We start from the raw sequence: 23,728 nt of genomic DNA, 5'->3' as shown, positions 1-23,728 counted from the left end.
ATCTTGATTCTGTGCATTAATCTTAAAGATTGAAATAAACATGAATTTAAGGATTGGAACCAACTCAGAGGAACACAATCACTGAATAAGGTGGTTTGCATCACTGACAAAGAGATTAACTAGATTTGAACAGGCCCCATTTGCTTTCCAGATGAAGTAAAAAAGAATGTTATGCAGAAACTCTACATTTCCTTCCACAGGATAATAGGTAGATCTTCAGAGTCTTTTCTAATGAAAAGCTGAAATTTCATTTTCTTTCTGTATTCTTAGCAAACATATCTGACTATATTATACTTGTAGCTGGGTAACATTCTACTTTCAGAAAGAAAATGCTGACAAATACAATTACTTGGGTGTTAATAAGGATTTTTAGAGATGGGCTCTTTGCATAAGGTAACCTGCCATAATAGATACAGGAACACAAATTAATGACTTCAGTTCTAACACAGTAGTAGTCCAAGCTATTGTTATGTTTCAAGTTTTTCAACTCTTTGCTAAATCCGTTTTGCTTAAGAACTATGATAAATTAAGATTTACACCTTTACAACAGTCTTGCGTACTTAGGTAAATTAGTTCTTTTTCTCAAATTGCCTTAAACAGAAATTAAGCTTTATAAAGAACACAAATGGACATTACTATTTCCTGTGAACTTTGCTATACTGATCCATCAAAAAGAACTACTAATCTGTACTGTTCTAGAAACATAAAAAGAAACAAATTATCCATGCTAAAGAAATGTTTAAGTAGTTCTTAAACAATATACGGGATTAGAAGGATTATACAAAAGATTACTGTCTTTAATATGAGTCATTTAAAAAGAGTGAACTCATCAGTCATTGAAGTAGTTTCCATTCACTCTGAAAATATATAAAGCAAGCACAGACATACAGCATCTTAATTTACAGCTGAAGCTCTAAAAATCTGAAAACTGCTTAATTTCCATGCAAACATTAAGTAAACAAGAATGTGTATCTCATCATACATGTTAATACTCTCTCTTTCTCTTCTTTCTCAAGGTTTTCTAATCTCAGTGTCAAAGTCTCTGCAAAAGGTAGAAGACGAAGACATGCTGCTGAACACATTCAGTCTAGGAAGAACTCCTCGAAATGGCAATAGAATAGAAAACAGAGGAGCTACACCTTTGCTCAAGCATTATAAGAAGATTGAAGACAGTAGCTTTTTCGATGAAGAGGAAGACAGAAACCCAAAGTTCTTTGTAAGTTTTCAGTTTTACATGCTTGGCTTAATTCTAAAATGGAAATTTTCTTTATGGTCCTTTAGAAGACAAGTGCAATAACTGAAAACTGGTGAATACATACACAACTCAATTCAGCATAATATATTCAAGGATGAAATTTTCAACTACAAGTATCTAATTTCAAAATTTTAAGTAAGTAACTTAGGCAGTTGAATAAAAGAAAACTGATTTTAATCAGAACTATAAGTAGTCAAAACTTGTGGAGGGTAAAAAGGCCTAGGTATGTGTTTGAAAACCTATTGTTGCATATTGTGACATGCAGAAACTACTTTACCAAATAAGAGATTCATATTAAATTAACAGGTACTTTACTGTAAAACCATTTTAGCCAAAGTTGTAATGCAAGGCATTGCTTACTTTTAAATTATCAATGGAAGTATTGGGATTGAACATAATTATTAAAAAAAAAAAAAATCAACACTACTAATTAAAATTTTTAAAGACAAACTGCTACTCTTCTTTTCCTTAAAACAAGATATAGGTTCCAAACATGATTTCCTAAACCAAGGTAAGACAATCAACTTAGGTACAAAGCAGCTACCTTATTTTGCACTGAAGGGAGCCATGGCTTTTCCAGCTGACACTGAAATTCAGAATATTGAATCAATACAGGAAAGAAGAGACATCGAGGATGAAGAAAATTCAGCTAAATTCCCTATAGGAAGAAGAGATTTTGACAGTAAGTATGCTTTCATTTTTACACACAAATGATTTTATTCTTGTAAAGTGTAATGCCGTATCTATACAATCATTTGATAAAGGTTCTTTTAGAACCTACATGTCATATTTAGTATTTGCTAGGGCTGATGAAATGTTCTATTTTCAGTTGATGTTCAGTGTATTTTTTTTAAAAAAAACASTATTTCCAGAGACAATAAAGAATTCAGTTCTTTCATGATTTAAACTTTCAGAATTTTTTTTCCTTTAGTGCTCAGGTGTATGTTGGGAAGAGTCTATCGACCTTGTTGGCAAATCTGAAAACTACTCGTCTACATGAACTTCTTTAAAGAAAATCAAACATTTCATTATAAATTTAATGCAACTTGAAGTTATTGTGTATTGCTATAAACATGCATCTACAAATACTTTCACACTGCAATGTAGAAGGAAACATGATTCACTGCCAAAAGATAACTTAGCTGTAATTACTAATGACGTATTGTTATTAAAAATAAAAGACATCTGCATAAGCCAGATTTGTAAATATTTGTCTAATTATTCACAAGCAACTTTCATGTATTTGAGTATGAGGGGAAGGAATTCATGAATTTCACCTTTTTCCTGCAAAAGTATAACTTCTGAAAAAGTCAGCATACCATATATTTGAAAATAAAACCAAGATTTATAGTTGAAAAAAGTGAGTTAGTTTTGCCTGACCAGCAATCAATTTATTCTTGATTGCAGTTCTGCTGCTTTTTCCTGTCCCACCAACTTTACTGTCCAGTTTCTTCTGGGGATTGTTTGAAATCTTAGATCTTTTAGCATTTTTGGGCAGAGATAGCTCACTTTGCTTATCACAGATTATTTTGTCATTATTCAAATCCATCTGTTCATTCTTGGAGTTTTTGTTTCTTGGCTGACAACTCAGTTTTCCCATTTCTGTTTCACTTCTATTCCGGTGAACATTTTCAGAAATAGTTCCAAGCGCTGGTATGTCAAGACATGAAATCATACCTTCTGTCATGTAAAAATATCAAAAATATATGAGAAGAAATAAAAAGTTACTTGGGATTGTTTGTTCTTTTTTTAATCACAAGACTGTCATGTGATTTTTATTACAACTAGTGCTTTGTAAATAAAGCAAAACTACTCTATTCATTACAGTTACATTTGCTATTTGTTATTCAGTTAATCAGTGTACTGTTATTTTGAAGTGACATTGCTCAAAAACATATAATATCAAATACCTTACAGAAGTGGATTTTTAACTATAGGATGTTGGGAAAGTTCTTAAATTATTTAAAAGTTATATATACAATACAGCTTACATTGGATAGGTAAAAATTTTTTGAATGACAAAAAATAAATTTCACTTAACTTTTGTAGAACAAGAAAAGTTTTTAGGAATATAAAGTTGTCTTTTTAACCTCCTGATAACACCAATACACCTTTCAAAATAGAATTATATTCTCAAAATACCATTATATTTTAATATAATTAAAAGCATATTTTCAAATTAGCATTAAAATTATAATGTAAAGATATTTGACTGATCATAGGATACACAAAACAATGAAACATGCTTTTTCTTCTTGAAAAACATATACACTTGAGTTTTACTAAAGTTTACTTTGGTAATATTTGAAATAATAATATGACATTCATTTATTCAGTCCTAATATGGCTTACCTGTGAGAGATTCATCTTTTAAAAGTCGCTTTTGTGCACGATGTATGCTACTTTTGAGGAAGTGCTGACCCTTAATTTCACTCAATGCCTCTTTATATGTACATGCAAACTGGGATTTGATTGACGGTTGCTTCATCTGCAAATATTGATTGGTATTAGCTTTAATTATTTACAAGAATAAAAACAGAATGCCTTTAAGATTAGTTAAATAACAAGCTTCCTTTCCTCTGTCTCATGCTTATAAATCATCTAAGATAACAGAAAAAAAATACACTCACATCAAGTATTTAAATAACTCATTCATGCATTTACAAATGATAAAGGCTTTCTAGAAATAATTTTAGAAGAATTCTAAATTTTTTTGAAGTATTTTTTCATCTCTTGTAGAAGGTTGTATATACATTTTTAAAGTTTCACCCACCTAAGATTTTCTGTCAAAGTTATCTCCCTCCTTTGATAGACTATAGACCCTACCATTTTGAACAGTTGTCATAGCTACTACAATTGTCATATTTCTACAGGCCATCATCTTTGAAATATCTATTCATAAATGCCAACTATAGGATGAGTGTCCTAATGCAATCAATGTATTGGATAAAAGCATAATATCAATACAAAGAAATGATAACTAGTACAAATTAAGCTTCAATATACTTAAATCTAAAACTGAAGCAAAAAATATTAGTTCAGCTCTTTCAGGTAAATTTTGGATTTCCCATTTGTTCAAAAAATAAAGTCAGTCCCATACTGAATGCAAAGGTCAGGAGAAAAATCAGGATCAGAAATCTACAGCATTAGAGAACACTATCGCATTTAGTTCTGTATGCTCATCTGCACCTACTAGTTTCTGAAGCAAGAAACCTAGTCCCATAGCACAGCTTAAACAAAACATGTAGATCAACTATTAAATAAAAGTTATAATATTGCCTTTATATCCACAGTTCCTGGAATAAATAGTTCCAGATCAAATTTCTGCAGTCTAGCATTAAGTTACAGTTTCTCCAACTATTATATCAGCTTAGAATTTGAGGGTCAAGCTTTGTCTTTTCTTGCCAATTTATCACAAATACAGCAGATTATGTGAAATAAATTCTGCCCTCCATTTCATTTGAAAGTCTACTAAATTATACAAAAGAGATCAAGATGTATATGTATTCTGTATACAGAATACCATATATTTGAATTTCTAGCCAGTAACTATTAAATGTCAAGAGTCAACTCAAGTAAGTTTGAGCTGAACTGGTGCCACAGTACTAATACTAGGAAAAAACAAAACGTAAGAAATGTTGTCATTAGTGAAATGTTGCTTTTTAAATATACAAAGGGACTAGATTTGTATAATAAGAGGACTACTGGCACTTTTCAGATTAAAAATTTTGCAGCATACAAGTCTAATTCTTAACACAAGCATGTTTAAATCTTATAGTTTAACCCTGAGATTTTATTTGGAACAAAAAAACCTGTAAGGGTCAAACTTAGAACAACAGAAGACAACACATTCCCAAAAGTCTGCTTTCACAGGCGTCTTCATCCACCAAATTCACTGTTACAGCTTATACCACTTTCATCAGATCCCACTTTCACTCATATAAGCCAACAGATTCTAGCTTTTTATCATTAAGATGTAACCTGAATATCTCTGCCTGGCACTGCAGTTGGCCAGTGAACAAACCTACGATCTTTTCAGGGGAAAAAAAAAAATTATTCACAAAAATGTAGTTCATTTCTCTCTGATTTAATATGCCTTAGTTAAGTCTTTTAATAAGTCTTACTTAAAGCTTAGTATGACCTTCAAGAATTAAAAAGGCCCAGTCTGCCCACATGTCAATCACTCCCAAACTAATTTCTCTGTGACAGGTAACAGCCTGAGAAAGAAAAGCAGAATCTATAGAGAGAACTAGCCAGCATTCCTCCTGACAATTCTGTTGTTCTCTAAGGGTTAATCTCCTATGTATTGACCACATTTATCATTGAATACCACCACATATGGAGAAATTTATTAAGTTTTGTATGCTGCGAGTTTATATCTAATCTCTCCGAGTCATTAACTGTGTTTATACTCTTTTTAGAAGAATGTTTTGAAGGATAAATAAGTTATATACACAGAACCATAAAAGTAATTTGAATTAAGTGCAATTCAAATCTAGTTTACTTCAGCATCCTAGGTATACAATTAAAATTTGCAGCATACAAGGGGCTTTAATTTCTTTAACTTAAGGTCACACTATTAATAAAAATATTTTTGAGTATTTTCTGTGTTCCTTCAATTCTTTATCTTGATCCTTTAAAATTTACTCAATTCTGAACTACTGTTCAGCGAATGTCACACACTAAAAAACTGTGCAACCATAGTCAGATCTATCGCATGCTCTACATATTGTATAAGGCAAATAAATCATAATTCATGCTGAATTGATGAAGATACAATAAACAAAGAACATCAAATCTGGGCAAATAAACCTGTTCATTACCATTCTATAACCAACAAAAGCATTCAGTTGTGTTTTGGGACATCAGGATTTCTTTTCACCCAGTCTCTTCTCTAAGTCAGCTTGCAAAGATCAGAATATGCGTAGCCAGAGGACAGAAATCAAGCTCAAGCACTGAACAACTTGCAGCACAACAAACATCTGTCTTAGGTTCCACTTCACTGAAGCTTGAAATATGCCTCAAAACTTAACTCTCTATTGCGTCATATGCCATTTAGTCATTTACAAACAACATGCAAAGCTATAGCTGTTAATATAGCTATTTCAACTGATGCTACTAGCAATCTAAAGGGCATATGTGAATGCAGAGTGCAAGACCATGCAAATTTATTGTAGCACTCAAACTTCCCAGCTGCTCTTGGAATGTRTTTGTCAGTAAGACAATTATATTACATTGAGCAAGTTAACAATAAGAAAATCCAAATAGCCTCGAAGTAGAAAAAGAACACAAGCTCAGTGCTGAATTAAAAAGTAAAGTTTCTCCATTTTGYTTTTAAAGAAAAAAGAACAACTTAAAATGTGAACATAGCACATAAAATGAAGTCTGTCAACAACCTGAAATAGCTCTTAAACATCAATTCCCTGACCACCACCAACATCCCAAAGGCCCACAGCTCTGGAAAAGGAAAAAGATGCTGGGAACTCAACTTGCTAATCAGATAGTTGCGTACAAATGGTATAAAATGAAGTCAGGCTTACTGCCCTCTCTCTTCACCAGAGAAGGTCACTACTGTTAATGCTRTATAAAGAAAGAGTTTCTCCTGTGTTTCAGACACAGAGGTTCACTGTTACCACTCTCCAGCCAGGAGAAAGCACAATAGAATAAAAGACATCCTGTGTTTCAGTGCATGTAGGTCAATTAGTGGACCTGCTGAGGAGGTTAAGTAGCACATTCTCCCACCTTGACTTTTTTTTTAATCTCAAAAAGTTTCAGTTGTTTGTAATGTGAATATAAAACATTCACATTTGTATGAAATATTAATGGTGCATGCTCTATTTATTTCTAAAAGTTAGTTGATAATCTATTCCAGATCTCCTTCCAGCATCTGCATACAGACAGTACTGCCAACATTTAGTTAGTAAGAATGTTCAGATTGGGTTTTTATACACCGGAATGGCATAATAGAATTTGAAAACCTACATCGTAACAACAAACATATGTTTTTATTTTCCAGCCAAATAATTAGAGTACTTTTTGGAAGAGGAAAAGAGAGATAAAAAGGAAAAGAAAACTTCTCTTCTCCACTCTTACCCTTGTTCTTTTGCAAAAAATAGGAAAGGTAAGCTGAGGGAGGAGGGAGAATTTAAAAAAAAAAAAAAAAAAAAAAAAAAAAAAAAAAAAAAAAAAAAAAAAAAAAAAAAAAAAAAAAAAAAAAAAAAAAAAAGGGAAGAGAAAGAAAACAATAAGTGTTAAATGTCATTGCCAAACCAAAGTATCACTTTATTCAAACACACAAAAAAGTTTTGGCTAATAGCTCAGGTAAGTTTTTACCGTACCAAATCTATCAAAATGTTTAGCATGACATTATATCAGCCTCTCTATATCCAAAATTAATCTATTACCTTTTCGAGAATATTCAAGCTCAAATCACCTTATTATTGGATTTTGAGAGTACTCAAAACTTGCAGCTAGAGATCCTCAGAAAGTAGGTTAGAGGTCGGGTAGAACCAAAAATGGTATTTTCCACACAAGTATGGTTTATCAATTAACTGACATTTTTAAAAAGTAATAAAGTCTTTCTTCAGATTTTGTGCTGAACAACTTTTTCTCCCCTTCCCCTTTCTCATCCAGCTAGTCATTTTTTTAGCATGCTCTATAAACTTTGAAACTAGTAATCAGTTCTGTGTTCTCCATAATTCTATTCCACTTTGAAATAAACATTTTTTGCTACAGTAGATGAGACTACTACCTGAGGAAGATTGCTTTCTCTATTACTGTGAATTTTCTCTTCACAAGTATAGTGGTCATACAGAAAAATCTTGATAACTTCCTGTTGACAGTTTTCCAACTCACAGTTTATTTGTACTGGAATCACAAATAGGCAAAACAATTCTCTTGAGCAACAGCATTTTGAGAACTAAGCAACAAAGAATAACAGCAGTGCATGAAGCTAGATATTAAGTCATTTTATATAGGCACGATTAAGTCACATGAGAAAGGCAGGCTGGAATTTTCTGCTTTGTGGACCTTTTTTCTTGGAAGAATTTCCATACACAGTAAAATTACAATGAACTTCAAACTTGCCAAGATTTGGTAGAGCTCTTTAGCCACAAGTTCTTTAAAAAGTAAAACTACAGTTATGTTCCCAATTGGAGGAAAATAGTACCTCATATAGGAAAGGTTGTCTCCAGTTATATTAAGAGAAAAATGTATGCCAAACTAGTTAAAAGTCCTTACAGCTGTTGTGGGACAAATATGTTAACAATGAAGCACAACTTCAAAAATAACATTACATTTCAAAAGGCCAAAACAATCCTAAATTAAAAAAAAATTAGTTACCGATAGTTACCGCATGTATTTTATGCTCACAGTCTAAACAGCTTTTGTTCCTTCCTTCTCTACTCCTAAATATTCTCAGTTTCAGTCAACTCCATTAGTTTAGTTACAATATTTCACCTACAACTGGGAACTCCAATTAATCTTTTCTGGTGCAGCATCAAAAGAAGAGATACGACGACCTTTACTACACAACCAGTTTGTTGTCTTAAGTTGCTCTAGCATCTAATCAAAGCAGGTGATTGCAACAGCCCTCCATCCATTCCTCTCTCACACAAATAAACAAATATTTACATATCCCATTGAAATCAACAAAAATAAGTCAAATAATGGGGTACCTACCCATTTCAAATTAACAAAAATATGATTCAAAGTATCAGATATAAGGTTGGATTGGATTAACCCTTTTTAGATAAAACTACCTCACCTGCCCAATTAAACTTTCTGTATTTTTATAAATCAGAAAGGAGCAAAAAGGACATCTGGCAATAGAGGCTTAACTTAATAGATGTTCTGTAGACCACTTTCTAAATTAAAGACCACTTCCACAAAATACCATTCACCAGAAAAGGCTTCCCTATAACTGTACATAGCAAATTGAAATACGATCTGTTTATAATTTTTCTCTCAAAGGAAGATGAAATGAAACTGAGTTTCTCTTTATTATTCTTACCTGCTTTTGCTGGAGGGGATGAAAAGGTGGAACATGCTAGTTCCCCAAACTTCTTCCTCTTCAAGGATAAAGAGTGATAGCTTTGCCTCCTAAGAAATGCCTTTATAGTTGGGTGGTCTTTCTGCATATCTCTTTCAATATTTAATGAGCAAGGAAAGATGAAATATTTCTTTTTTTGTCTTTCACTCTTGCCCTGAATTTCAAAGCAGCTATGGGGGCTGACATTTTCCAGAAGGTATTGCATTATTCATTGTGCTTTCACTCATACTTTAGTGGCTCATTAATCTGAAGTTTGTTTTGGCACAACGGAAATACCCACAGATTTATTTTATTTTTAAACACGAATTCCAATTCATAGTTACCTGTTTATTTTGTCCACTCTCCATATTTTTAAGTTGGACATTAAACACACAGGCATGATATTGTGCCCTAAGTTTAAATATCAATCTGCAGTCCTCCACATAACTCTGTAGATGTGAGAGATCAGTTCCTGTCATGGAAGGTGGAAGCATAATTATTTTTTAATTTAGTGAAGTGTCCTATTCTCCTTTTACTTCCTAGATTTTCCTAAATTTCAGTATTCAACATAGAAATAATAGATAGGATACCATCCTCAATGCTAAATGTACCAAGAAAGATGGAACTAGGAACTCAAATTTAACTGTATCAGCTGAAAATCAACAGCTGGCCATTCACTGAACTGTTCATATAAAGATAATAGCTGAATTTGTGGATGTATTGATTCACAAAGAAGATACAGACAGAGGAAAAGAAGGGAAACAAAGACAGGGTCCAATAAACTCTTCAAAGGAAAGAGAAAAAGGTACAGAGAATCATGCAACAGAGTTTAAAGTAGAAAGACAACCAGGAAAGGACATAATCACGAAAGTCAAAGACAGTCAAAGTTTCAAGAAGAAAAGCAGAGTTCTGTGAGAGTAGAGATGAAAGATGAATATTCAGAGCAGTAGCTCTGGGTTTCAGTTAGAAAATATTCATTGGTTATTTGGCAGCAGCAATTTCAGTGGACTGCAGGAGAAGCAAGATTAAAGTGTTTATGAGAACATCAGAAGAAAAACTCCAGATTAACAGGGCTATGGTTTAGTTCAGATTGCAGTGTTCGGCTTATACACAGAAGAGAGAATTAAAGAAAAGAGAATTAAAGACTATGTGAAACATTCAGACATTATATCCTGGGTAGGACAACTTTCTACGGTGACATACCATTGAAGAGCATTCACAATCTGAACTGTATAAATTTTCTTATCATTTCTTAATACGGAAAAACATTTTGAAATATTGGCCTCAATTCCATTCTGTATTTTGTATCTCTGATACAATAGGGTGCACCTGAAAAAAGCCTTGAAGAAGAATGATGATTAGAAGAGCAGCCTCAGTATTGCTCTTCACAGTTTAACACATCAGTGACACACAATTTATCATTCCCTTTGCTAAAGTAAGAGAAGAGTCAGTCATCACAAATTTAATCTATAAAAGATAACACTTTAGACAAGCTTTACAATCTAAGATGCCAAAGAAAGTTTAGAAGGGCCAACAGGATACTTTAGGCTTGTTGCTTGTTCACTCTGAATTTTAGTTTTCATAAAATGTTGCTTGTATTAGACATTGTATTACGCACTAGAGGAACATCAAAATCAGTTTTAAAAGTTGTTTGAAAGACCTCAAAAATTATTGTATAAAAATACTGAGACATTTCATTCTATTTTGCTATAGCCCCATTCTACATTAACAATCTTGATGAAACAAGGCTAGGATGAGAGTTTCACAGAAGATAGACTTACACTGTGTTAACAGGGCACACATAGGAGTCACAGCACCTTTATCAGAATCTAGTCCTACCCCCCCCCCCCAAAAAAAAAAAAAAAAAGAAAAAAGAAAAAAGAAAAGAGGCACAGGAAAGCGCCACTATGAATCTTGACATTACAGTGCAACCGTTCCTGCTTCTGAAGTAGGACTCATTCATTTACTTAGACCCTTTGATGAGAACTACCGTAAATGCAGAAATTTTCTCTGGAAGGTAATCTCATGATTTTGATTAGCGAAGAAGTGCTTTCCAAATGAGTAAAAATGGTTTCATAACACGAATCAGCCTCAAGATCCATATTTTTGATAGTTTGTGCTGGAAACCAAATTCCTAACCACCTTTGTAAGTTTCCAGAAAAGGTCTCAAATGTGACAGGTAAGTACTTACAGATAATAAATACTTTGTACTTTGATTAACATAGTTTTCTTAACCAAATAGAGGTTTTGTAATTAGATTCATGAACAGCTATTTCAATGTATTATACAAACAATATATCACATTTGTGCTATTAGATGAATATAGCTGCAATTTAAATATGCTTTGTATAGTAAAATTAATGTCATGAAAGTCATATTCATAATCATTTTTCATAATTTGCATAGTAGTTTAAAGCTAAATTCTGCTCCAGTGTTTACCATAGCTAGTAACCTCCATCACATTGTTAATGAAACTGGATTATATTTAAAAATATATTCCGGAAATAATGATAGTGCACTTCATTTTAATTCCCTGTAATGACTTCCTACTTCTCAAATATGTAACATGTTAAAATTCCCTTCACCTTCAATGGCAGAAAGACACTTTTCATTGTGTTATTCTAGGATTAACTCTGATACCTCAAAACATCTCTGTTCTCTTCCTGATATATTAATCATATTTGTGTTTTTAATCTGTTGTCAGAACTAAGATTGCAAAAACTAGTAAATAATCACTTTTATGTAGCTCTCTCTGGAAATGCTGTGGAAGATACGACCTCTCTCTTCCTATACTCCCAATACAATACTGAATTTTGATTGTCTACCCCCCTCAAAAAAAAAAGAAAAAAGAAAAGAAAGAAAAAAAAAGCTTTATGTAAAATGCAGTACAAGAGACTGCAATTTTCAGGAATATTAAAGGTGTTCTTTTAAGTAGCGTCACTTACAATCCCAACATGCTGCTGCAATGTTCTATTCATCCGGAAAGTAACAAGAGTCTGCACTAGCATGCTTTATTTTCTTGTTCACTGAGAAATGTTATAGAAATGTCTTAGGAGTGTCACAAACAAAAAATGCTTGAAAAAATACATTAAAAAGTCATTACTGCACTTTGAGAATGCCAATATTATCTAAACTGAAATTAGATGCCTGTACTCAGGCTTTGATTTTTTTGTTTGTTTTTTCCTTTCATGTAGCTTCAGTTTTATTTTTACAGTTCTGAAATATACAAACTGTTCAAGATTAACTTAGTGTCTCCATTATGATATCTTCATTAGTAAATACTTTTGAGTAAGTTTAAAGCCTTTTCTGGGGTACTAGATACTTTTTCTCATATTTCATCAATGCAAGTTAGACCAGTAATGACATGGTTAATCGCAACTACACATTACTTACGGAACAGCTTTTAGACAAGTATTGAGAATTTTAGCATTATTATTTCAGTACCTTATTTTTTTTTTCATCCATCGATTTCTGAATACGCTGTCTAAGAGGTTTTGGAGATGATCCCCTGGATTGTACTGGAGATCTATATTAAAAAGAAGTAAGAAGTAATTAAATCACATAAATGCAATTAGTTAAGAAAAATAAGTGCCACATTAAGTTCCTCAGAAACTGGAAGGAAAGGAAGCCAAGCATCTTCTCCCTCCAGCCTTACTTTTTCTCCTCTCCTACATAACCATATGTACTTTGACAGCTAGGGATAGTATAATGAAACTGGACTTACAGTTTCAATTACTGATATCATTTTACAGTTTATGTTTACAATATTGTAGTTGTGCAACCACAGTGTTATTCTTTGCAATGCTAGTGGTGAGTTACCAAGTCATCATTCTACCTCCACCCCCTTGAATAGCATCTGGTTGACATCCAGAATAATTTTCCTCTTATTTACATACTTTTCAATAGAAGTATTCATACAACCAACTGAATGCTTCCACTCTCCTATATTTCAGTATGTGAACAGTTGCATACATTGATGAAAGTCTGATCCATATAAAAGAGCTTTTTTGTTCTTGAAATAAAAAGATCTAATTTGTCTTTCTGTAAACAACAACTTCTGAGTTTATCCTCATAGAAGGCCAGTGTGTATGAACACAGTTGTTTCATTTCAAAAGAAACTTTGTAGGTGCCTCAGTAAAAAGATTGTTTTTTATTTTATTTGTTTACATTTTCCTGTGGTGTGAAATTTCTGTAGCACCTTACAAAGCTTTTGCCATTTAAATTGGCAAAATACATAACTTCTCTAGTTCATCATGCTCCCTTCTGTTTTGTTTTTCTGTCTCATGAGTGCTCTTTAAAACACGTAATAGAATCCTCCACATCCCATTTTTCCAACACCTGATTTACCTAATTAATCTAAAAGTTTATTAAAACAAACGAGTTAAAAAAAAAGTTCTCTGAATTGCCAAATTTTAGAAAAAGAGATGCTCCAATTTAACCTCAGTCTTCATCTGAAAAGTAACAATGACTCTCTCAAAATGATTAGATTCCAGACAAAACTGGCCACAAACTTTAAATATATTTTGGGATTCTTCAGTAATGAACTCTCTAGAGATAACACAGTGTTGTGAAAATCCACAATACAGTAAAATAATTACCATGTGATTAAAAACCATAAAAGAATAACTATGTAATGTAATCAACCATCTGATACAGAAAACCTTAAATTATCAAAAAAAATTTGAAAACCACAGTGAAATTTACTGCCAAATGTACAGCTATTTATCCCGTAAACTGCTCCAGATTTATTATTAACAATATAGATTAACAAAAGACGKCAAGCACTGTAGATCAAGTAGTTGCGAGATGAGAATTAACAAAAATAGTGGTATACCTCAGCAGTATCTGTACCTCAGGAAAAAATGAAGTGACACTTCAAATACTATTCTATATAATATTAAGACGTTCAGCACTTGTAAAGCAATTAGAGCCTCAAAGTAAGTCTGCTATAGAAATGTAGAACATTAAAATATTTGACAAAAACTAAGAAAAGGTATTAAGTTTGCATATTTCCTTATTTTGTCCCAGGTTTTGCAAAGCTTTTTTTGTTTCTCCTAAAACAATTATTTAGGATCATAAATTCAAAACTTTTAATAAATTACTTTTAAATTGATATTTTTAATTGCAATCACACAAATGATATTAAAATATGATATAGTGGAAAATAAAAACTAAATCAAATTGAACCCTAAAAAATATTACAGAAAATACAAGAATTTGTTTAAATTATATTATAAAATGCCCAGATATCAGTACCTGCTTACACCTAAAAGTAGAAGATTATGTGAAATAAACAATTTATCTATACGTGGAAAATTCAAGAAAATTAATTCAACTGAAAAATAAAATGAGTTAAGTAATACTAAAACACTCAGTGGGCACTCTTATTCAAAGTCATTTTAAATACATTTCAAATTAAAAAGAGCTGCTTAAGAAGATAAGCCAAACTCTCTACTTTAAATAACAGCTGCGCTTAATTCAGAAAAAAACTCCCACAAACTAACGTGGGTCTTGAATCCTTTCAAATAGTACATTAACCTAAATCTGATAAAGTTTTTTTCATTCTGATAAAAATACATTCAGTGTGTGGCTTATTAATTTAAAGAAACAACTTTAAAAGTAATTTGAAATTAATTTTCCTGAAAGTAAAATAATGGAAAAATAAGAGACTGAAAGCATGGTTATTTTACTCCCATTACATAATGAAATAGAAATGCATAGCAACAGCTACCCATAATTATTTGAGACATAAAAAAGCACTCTGCAATTAAAAAAATATTAAAGGGTTATCTAGAATTATTAGTAAAATTAATTGTCTTTAATTTTATTAGAAAGTGCTCGTTCCTTTGCTTTTATGGAAACTGAAGAACTGTAAATCACATGGAACCCTAAGTTATTATATTTTTGGGGTCCTCCATCTTCCAGTTTAGGACTCATACACACAGGTGATAACATTCTTCTTTTTTTAAAAAAAGAAATGTAAGCTACTGTTGCATAGTGGCTTAGGTGCCTTAATCTTCTATATTGCTAAAGGCCTTATACCTGCAATCCTCTTGCCTTCTCTCCACCTACAACTCTATCTTTTCACCCAAGCTGCTGGGGCAGTATTTTCCCCTGCTGCTCTCAATCCTTCTTCCCCACTTTTCTGCTCCTCTGGTTGTAGCTTCYGGTTTGTATTAGGGAACCCAATAAGGTATGTGCACAGAGCTCAAAATGCAACTAGTCATGCAGCTTCTGCCCTGTTCAAAGCATGCTCCAATCAGCAGTAACGGGACAGTAAATAGGGAAAATCAACAATAAGTTTGAGCAGGCCCTGAGGAAAACTGTATAGTTACTCTGAGGAAAGTACTATTGGGGAACCAACTGCTGCAGTGCAGAGGATGCCCTGGAAAGAATGCTTGTCTGGCTGCAACTCTGGTTCCTTCTCTTCCCAACTCATCCCAGGAAGAGTTCTCCTCCTCTTCTCTTGCTCTCCTCCTGTCCTACCCCTCCACTCTCATATCAATGGTTTGTCAGTCATTCTGTATGAGGTCCTCTCCAAAAAACAAAAACAAAAAAACTTCCAGTACTCACCTGAAGAGTGTCAAAACAGAGGTCATTCCAAACAAGCTTAAGTTTTCATCATCATATAACAGTTCTGCTTTATTTTGGGTAGGAGGATTGGCAGCTTCTTCATCCAGAAGAGCAAGTAAGACCTTTACAGTATCTCTGCCACAATATACAGTACCATGGTTTATTGAATGTAATTTTGGCTGAAAATAAGTAAAATTAAAAGGAATATACAACAGGAAAAGTCAATAAGCCAGACAATTAGCTCACCTCCAGAAGCAACCTATAACAAAAGGTGCAAAAATCCCCTCCTCCCCTTTCCCAGTAAACATTTATGGAGTAATTTGCACATAGGAAAGTTTCTTTCTCATCTCAAGCAATTAGAGTTTAGACGACTGCCAGCTGGAGGCAGAAACTCATTGCCAGCTGGAGGCATACACTGAAGAACAAGTCATACAGATAAGTATTCAAATCTGTGATGAAACTATGCTGCAGAAATTAATATATTATTTCCTCACAACAAATTTGAGTGCTGGGGGGCACACAAGCATATTGTGGTAAAGTCCAACTCCTCTGACTAACTGAATCTCCAAAAACAACTGTTTAAAAATGAGATTTCCACCAAGATTTGACAAGAGAGGTACTTGGCACAACATTCTCGTGGTTGGAACAGAACGAATTCCTCACGATTTTCCACAAGAATGAAGAAGTCCTTAACGAAAATAATAACCCACATCTGGAAATGCTCAGTGCTACAGTGAGCAGTACAGATGTAGAACTTCATAGCCACTATGAGACTGCAAGAATTACAAAAGTTTGCTACATTTTTCTTTAAAAGTGCTAGGAGTTCTGTAGAGGAATTTAGTGCTTAATATACAGTAGTAGATTTTAAAAACTACAAGCTGTCTTATCTACCCATATACAAAAACAATCAATAGCCTAAATTTGTTCAGAAGGACAAGACAAGTAACAAACTGCATTTATCTAATCAGTTAACTGCTTTTAAACATATTCTTGAAAAGATCAAATTCTATTTTTCTCTCTATTTGATTACACATCAATTAGTGTATGTAGCTTTCAAGAAACCATAGCAACATGTCAGTCAGGTACTATAAGTTATAATCAATAGCTAGAAATAGCAATTACAGAAATGGTTATTATATAGTTTTATAGAATTGGCCTATTTCAGTACCACTTAATTTCCTCAAAATTTATTCTGAACCGTTTCACAGTCATTACATCACCACATTATAGACTTTTATAAAATGTCATGCATGTCATGGTAAATTTTTATCTTAATGAAAAGAAAAAAGAAATACGGCATTATCTTCACTGATTACGCACAAAGCAAAACAGAAACAAAAACAAAAAAAACAAGCTCCCAAAACTTTAGAATACAACATACACTCTTAGCTACCAAAGGATGACCAGAAACCTCACAGAAGTGGCTTGGTATGCTGATCATGAAATAAAACCCTATTGTCCAAGGCACCACAATAACTTTGGATAAAACAACAATCCTTGCCACAAAAAGATTGCTGCAAAAATTGTTGATTAGTCTTTCAAGGGTAATGACCATTAGCTATTCCAGACAATTCTGGTCAATTCCAGAAACACTAACTTTTCTCAGGAAGAAATTAATCACAATTCCCACTAGTCATTCATGCAAACTTCACTAAAATGTAGTCCCCCCTCCTGCATAATATAATTATTTTTTCTAGAGCTCTGGATTCCTATGAGGTAGATACTTGCAGGAAAACTGAGCAATGGTGAAAGAAAAGTGTCAGAAGAAACAAGTATTTTTCCAATAAATGACTTTCAGGTATATTTTATGAGGAAGCAGCCTTCTCAGTAGCTAGTAGAGGCATCATTTAGGCCACACCGGGAGTTCTGTGTCCAGTTCTGGGGTCCCCACTACAAGATAGACATGGAACTACTGGAGAGAGTAGGGCTACAAAGATGATTAGAGGACTGGAGCATCTCTCTTAGGAGGAAAGGCTGTGAGAGCTCAGCCTGTTCAGCCTGGAGAAGGCTGAGAGGGGATCTTACCAAGATCTATAAATACCTTTAGGGAGGGTGTCAAGAGGATGGGGCTGGATTCTTTCCGGTTGTGCCAAGAGACAGGACAAGAGGCAACAGTCACAGGAAGTTCCACCTGAATAGGAGGAAGAATTTTTTCCTGTGAGAGTGACAGAGCACTGTCAGGTTGCCCAGAGAGGTTGTGGAGTTTCTTTCTCTGGAGATATTCAAAATCCACCTGGACATAATCCTGTCTAACATGTCTAGGTGACCCTGCTTGAGCAGGATGGTTGGACTAGATGATCTCCAGAGACCCTTCCAATCTCAACCGCTCTGTGATTCTGTGATTTTCAGCTCTGTAAATAAGATCAAATTTTAAATTTGCATTTGAAGAAGTTATTCAATCTCTTACATACAAAATAATATAACATCCTGTCAAAAACATAACTTATTCTGAGTAGAGAATGATTTTTTTGAAAAATTATAGCATCGGGGTTTAGTTTTTTGTTTTTTTTTTTTAAAAAAAAGAAAGAAAGTACCAAGTCCTATACAAAAGTCAGTGCAGGGCATTAGATTTTTGCTCTTCTATGGGATCTTAACAAAATAATGCAGATGCTCCAAATTTCCTACATAATTCAAATTCATTCTTAAATACTTATGGAAAAATATTTTGAAAATCATTAAGGGCAACTTATCTTTCTATATGCTCAGTAAAACCTTCCTCTACAAAAAGCTCCACCAAAATCTGAAAACTGATGTCTAACATTTGTCTGTATTCTGTCTTTGAGTAAGCATTAGCTATTTTAAGCCAACCAGCACAACAGTCACATCCAGACTGTAAACATCTCTGATGGCACTCAGTTACATCCACACTATGGCAAGTATGGTGAGTATGGACATTCTGTTATGAGTACAGCCAGAAGGATGAGCTTAATGCCTGTTACCCTCTGTTACATACTCAAGTTTCCTCAGAGAAGAACTAGAGTAGAATCTACTCATCCACCAGCAGACGAGATGGTCCAACAATGAATGCACTTAAGACTCGAGAATAAAATTTAGGAAAACTTCAATAAGGAACTACAGATTCACACGCATATACTTAAGTTTGCAGGCTGCCTTCACATGCCTAGTTTGAGAAAAATATCAGCTTCACACTGTTCTTAGTGAGAATAAGTATTTATCTATATTTATCTTGACTACATCAAAATACAACCATTTTTGCTAAGCTTTACCTCAATAAGGTTACTGGTAAACATTTCTACAGAGTCATTAGACTATGAACTTTACCTGTGGATAACAGTAAGAAATATGTACCATTGTGGAAAATCAATTTTTGGTGAATTTCTCTGAAGAAAGAAGTTTTTTTATAAAAAGTTTTACCTGACTGATATTGATTTAATTATTTATTTTAAAGTTTTATCAGGAATACAAGCAGATGGAGTGACTGAGAAACAGAGGTAATTGATTACAGTGATCATGTTTTCAGACAGAAGCAGAGAAAGTGGTAATATGTGTAAAAGGAACACAGAAGGAAGATGTGGAAGAGAAGCAGGAAATACAGGTGATGAAAGATTCAGGAGAATAGGAAAATGAGGATGAAATACATACTCCAGCTATTCAGTACTGCTCAGTGGAAACACCTTTTAACCAGTTATACTAGCCGCTAGAGTCTGACTGGTTTTAGCTCCCACAGGAAAGCAAAAGCATATTGGAAGTCTGATATAAAAATCTTTTTAAAATCTTACGTTACCATGAGGTAATTCAAGTGATTTGATAATACAAAGCATTCTAACTTTATAAGCACATTTAAAGTGCAAACAAGTTTTTTAAAGTTTCCTAGACAAAAGATATACATGACGTTAATCAATATGATTTTATATATTGACAAATAATGTAAAACAACGTTCTTAACCTCACTGGTGTTTTATCACAAAAAAAGGTCATAATACAAACCCGAATAAATCTGAGAAATCAGAAATAAAAAGCATGCATTCTGCTCTCCACACCTGACTTTAATGCTTTTACTACTGAGGAAGGAATAAAACTTTTAAATTCTTTTAATTACAACAGTTTCACTGGTGTCTTGAAACACTAGAGAAACCTAAGCTTTGACTTTTTTATTATTATGTCTTTCCCTCATATTTTACCATGTGTTGGACTTTTTTCACATTTAACCTTATTCTAAATTTCTTACCTTTAGATATTTGATTCTGAGTTAAAACCTATCTAAATTACCAATACACATTCTCAAATCCTAATTCCACTTTCACAGGGTTTTTTGTTCAGAAATTTGTTACAGTTCTACTATCTTCAAAACAGTGGCAAACCAAACAGTTGTAAGTATTTACATCTAGAACAGCTGCAAGACTAAATTACATTCTGAACAGTATATTATTTACAATTCTGATGTAATAAGTTTAGTTTAAATAAATCAGCTTTTTGAAATGCACACTATAATCCTCAGTAYCCAAGTCTTTTGACAAGTTGAAAACCACATTGTAGAGGAAATAACACTGCTCTGAATTATTACGAAAATACTATACTCCATTTACAGTCCTTTACGAAAAGAAAAATAAAACAATATAAAGGAAAGACATTTGCTTTCTTGTAAAGCTAAGTGGTAAAAAGAACAAAAGAAATCCCCTTTACCCGTGCTGGACTAACTCCAGTGGTGCTGGCAGTCAAGACATCATGTCGTGAATCGGTAATATTTTTAATCTTCAAATCCCAATCTTGTACAACTTCCTCTACTGCTCGACAGAAAGGATCCCCATTGCTTCGGCCTTTTATCAAATGCATCTTCACTGTTGATAGAATTCGCCCCCCTGCGATTCTGAAAATAGGCATGGGGTCATCTCCACATTAATCTTGGCAGTACTTTAGTACACCTATTAGTGTTGAATATAGCCAGTCTTCACAGTTAATCAAAACTCTTCAGAGAATAGCTTTGATCTTTTAAATTAAACAGCAGTGTAGAAGTATTGTCCAACATAATAGCCTACTAAAAAAATAAAGATTATAAAAAGGTAATGAATTCAGCATTTAGTAATACTCTGAGCCACAAAATAAAATCAACTTTTCCATAAAAGTTCAAAGAAAAGTTCCTCCTTTAAACCTGTATATTACTGTGTTGCTCATAAGCCATGAGTGTGAACAAAACGTTTCAGCAGAACTCAGATTCTAATTTAACAACCTAGTAATTTTTTCAAGTCTTTTGTGCTTCATCAAAGTGCTTCAAAATACCAATCTGCTTTTGATTTTATTAAAATAGATAGCAATTAGACTAAATGAACCCTACTTTCCATATTAATCTCTTCATCAACTAAAATACCTACAGAAAAGATCATATACAAATATACTAGTTTAATTATGAAAAGTTCATATGGTCTAACATCAGAATTTTGCAGAATTGAATTTAATTAATATTAGGGTCTTTATTTCAACTGTTCTAATGGAAAGATGAGAAGGTATTTAYGAATGCAGCTAAACTATCAGTTCGGATTGTTCATTTCTTTTCATGGTCCTGTACCTTGGATCATCCACATTACATGCATCATAGATTATTTTTGGAATTGCTTTTGGATTAAAAGTACCAAGTCTCCTCCCAAGAATAACCGTGGAGCAACCAGCAGTTGTAGTGGCACAGAGGATGCTCCAATAAGCAATACAGAGAGAATTAAACCATGTCTTATTCCCTCAGACTTATAAGACTTACATCATCTATAAAAATGGAAATATGGCAGGCTGTCATGTAGCCCTCTCATTATCCTGAGCATGTGAAAAATATCTATTCTTGAAGAAAACTCAAAGTTCTTACGCCCAAAGAATGGCCACAGGGGACCAAGGTGAGCCCAAGGCCATATGACAGTGTGTCTTAAAATACTCCAGACCTGGAGAATAGGGAGAAGCAGTTTAATTCCAAAAATTTTGCTGGCACCTTTCCATTCAGGGGCTGAAAATGCTGCCTTGGACAACACTGCTCGAAATAAATAAAATAACATGTGCATGGTCACATCACAAGAAAGGAGAAAATAAATGTTATGAGTGAATTGCTTAGTGTGCAAGAGTAATGTGTTGAAACATAATCAAAACTGAAATATTGAAAGAAGGCTTAATGGAATCTAGACGATATCTCCAGAGGTGCAAAACACTGAAATTAAGTAGGAGGCTGTTTCACCACTGCTTGGGTTTGGGCAGATGAGAAAGCATCACAAGGATACATTTTTTAGAAAACAATTCATACAGAGAATTTATCCTTCCCCACCCCCCAAAAAACGCAGAACTCCACATGTTGAGAAAATAGACTCAACTGAAATTAGGAGACTGAGACAACACTTGGGAGATGTATCATATAACATTTGTTATATTGTTATAAGGAAGTGCTGGAGACAAGATGCTTTGCTCAATGAGCACTTTTTCTATTCTTTAAAAAAAAAAAAAAGAAAAAAAAAGCAGATTCTTTGCAAGACCAGTAGACTCGCAAAAAAGAAAACAAAACCAGTCTTCCAATGCAGGCCTTTTAAATTTGTGATGCTAAGTTCAGCATTGATTTTCTGCCAGAGCTACTTTATTTTATGTTTATTTTTTTTTCTTTTTTTTTTCCCTTTGAACCCTTGTGTATGTAATTCCTTGGTGCAAAACTAGCTGCTGTCTTCCTGACTCAGGACAGGCTTGCCACCTTGTATATGTCTCTTTCAAGTTACAGTTTCATAAAGCATAACGTTAGCAAAAGCAATTCTTTTTGTCTAGAGTTCCTGCTCTAATTCTTCCTCTACAGTAATCCTGCTTCAAGATCTGTTGCAATAATCTATCTTCCTTCTCTAATCAACCTACAGTTTCTTTCTCAGACTTAGGGAAACACTATGTTGCTGCAACAAGTAGACATTGTACAGGATGGCCAAACCGAAATCCCGTCATCTGAACTGTTAAATCTTGTTAAATCTGTTAAATCTTGCCTGTAACTTTAGAATTACTGATGCTTTACTTTGTTTTTCTACAGTTAAGTTTATAACTCAAATAAAAGGAGAAATGCAGCATTTTAAGTATAGCTTAACTCCAATCTATCTAGCTCATACACCAATAGTGTTGAGTAACACCAGTATTGGTGTTACTGTACCACAGATTAAAAAAAACACTCCATATTTGTTCACATGTCCTAAAGTCTGAGCTGCTATTGGCACTTATGGGAGAAATTTCAGGTATGTCTATGATGCTGCAAATTACATCTCTGCCAAACAAAACAAGACAAAATAAAACAAAACAAAAAGCACTCAAAACAGTGCTAATGCCTTTGATGCTTTAGGTGACAAAGGCAAGAGAGATGATTATTGCTAATATTTCAGCTTCCTCCATGCTCAGTAGCTCCTACATACCATGTGATACCATGTGAATTCAAAGACAACTATGTTTTGTACATATGAAGATGATTTCCAGCTATGAGTGTCTCCATCAAATGGAACTCTGCCTATCTAGACTCATACTGCAAAATGGAAAATAAAACAGCAGGGCAAGAGAAGGGCAGGGACTGAGTCAACATAAGAAAACTGGTTTGTTTATACTGTTTTCTGTTAAATTATATGGAAAGAAGGAGGCCAGTGACCTTGCTGTTTTGGGTTATTCTGGCTGAATAAAAGTCATGTAAATAAATCAGAAACCCTGAAGCAAACTTGAAACTTCTTTGGCTTTTTCCAGGTACTCAAACCCAACTATTGCCACACAACTCTCAGTTTCATCTTTTAAAGATTATTCATTTAACAATAGTAAAATACAACCCAATTCACATTAGATTTGTGGGATCAGTTAAATATCGAAAGACTCTGCTTTGCAAAAGTTTAAGCACTCCCTTATCCAAAAAAACAGTCGCTGTGTTAAGTCTC

The 23,728-nt window shown here is 33.5% G+C and overlaps 2 protein-coding genes across 3 annotated transcripts in view; one reads left to right on the top strand and one right to left on the bottom strand.

The window, feature by feature from the left end:
- Positions 1-964: 964 nt before the first annotated feature.
- Positions 965-2,236, top strand: PMCH (pro-melanin concentrating hormone). 2 transcript variants are annotated; one of them, XM_085322637.1, is made up of 4 exons: positions 965-1,216; position 1,464; positions 1,734-1,937; positions 2,187-2,236. In XM_085322637.1, exons 1-4 carry the CDS (start codon positions 965-967, stop codon positions 2,234-2,236), a joined length of 507 nt encoding a protein of 168 aa, XP_085178763.1. The 2 variants fall into 2 exon arrangements, with proteins under 2 accessions (XP_085178763.1, XP_085178762.1); XM_085322636.1 differs by lacking the exon at position 1,464 and having other exon boundaries at positions 965-1,220.
- PARPBP (PARP1 binding protein) overlaps positions 1,976-23,728 on the bottom strand; it is a 48,436-nt gene continuing 26,683 nt past the window's right edge. Inside the window, exons 7-11 of the mRNA XM_085322633.1 lie at positions 20,502-20,685; positions 15,858-16,036; positions 12,729-12,810; positions 3,608-3,743; positions 1,976-2,935 (exon numbers count right to left, since the gene is read on the bottom strand). Of these exons, the coding sequence (XP_085178759.1) occupies positions 2,601-2,935; positions 3,608-3,743; positions 12,729-12,810; positions 15,858-16,036; positions 20,502-20,685 (916 nt within the window). The 3' untranslated portion in view covers positions 1,976-2,600. The remainder of the gene's footprint in view (positions 2,936-3,607; positions 3,744-12,728; positions 12,811-15,857; positions 16,037-20,501; positions 20,686-23,728) is intronic.

Source organism: Rhea americana, unplaced genomic scaffold, assembly GCF_003343005.1.
Source record: "Rhea americana isolate MKP2758 unplaced genomic scaffold, rheAme1 scaffold_79, whole genome shotgun sequence".
In the NCBI taxonomy this organism is placed as follows: Eukaryota; Metazoa; Chordata; class Aves; order Rheiformes; family Rheidae; genus Rhea; species Rhea americana.
This window is presented reverse-complemented; position numbering and strand designations above follow the sequence as displayed.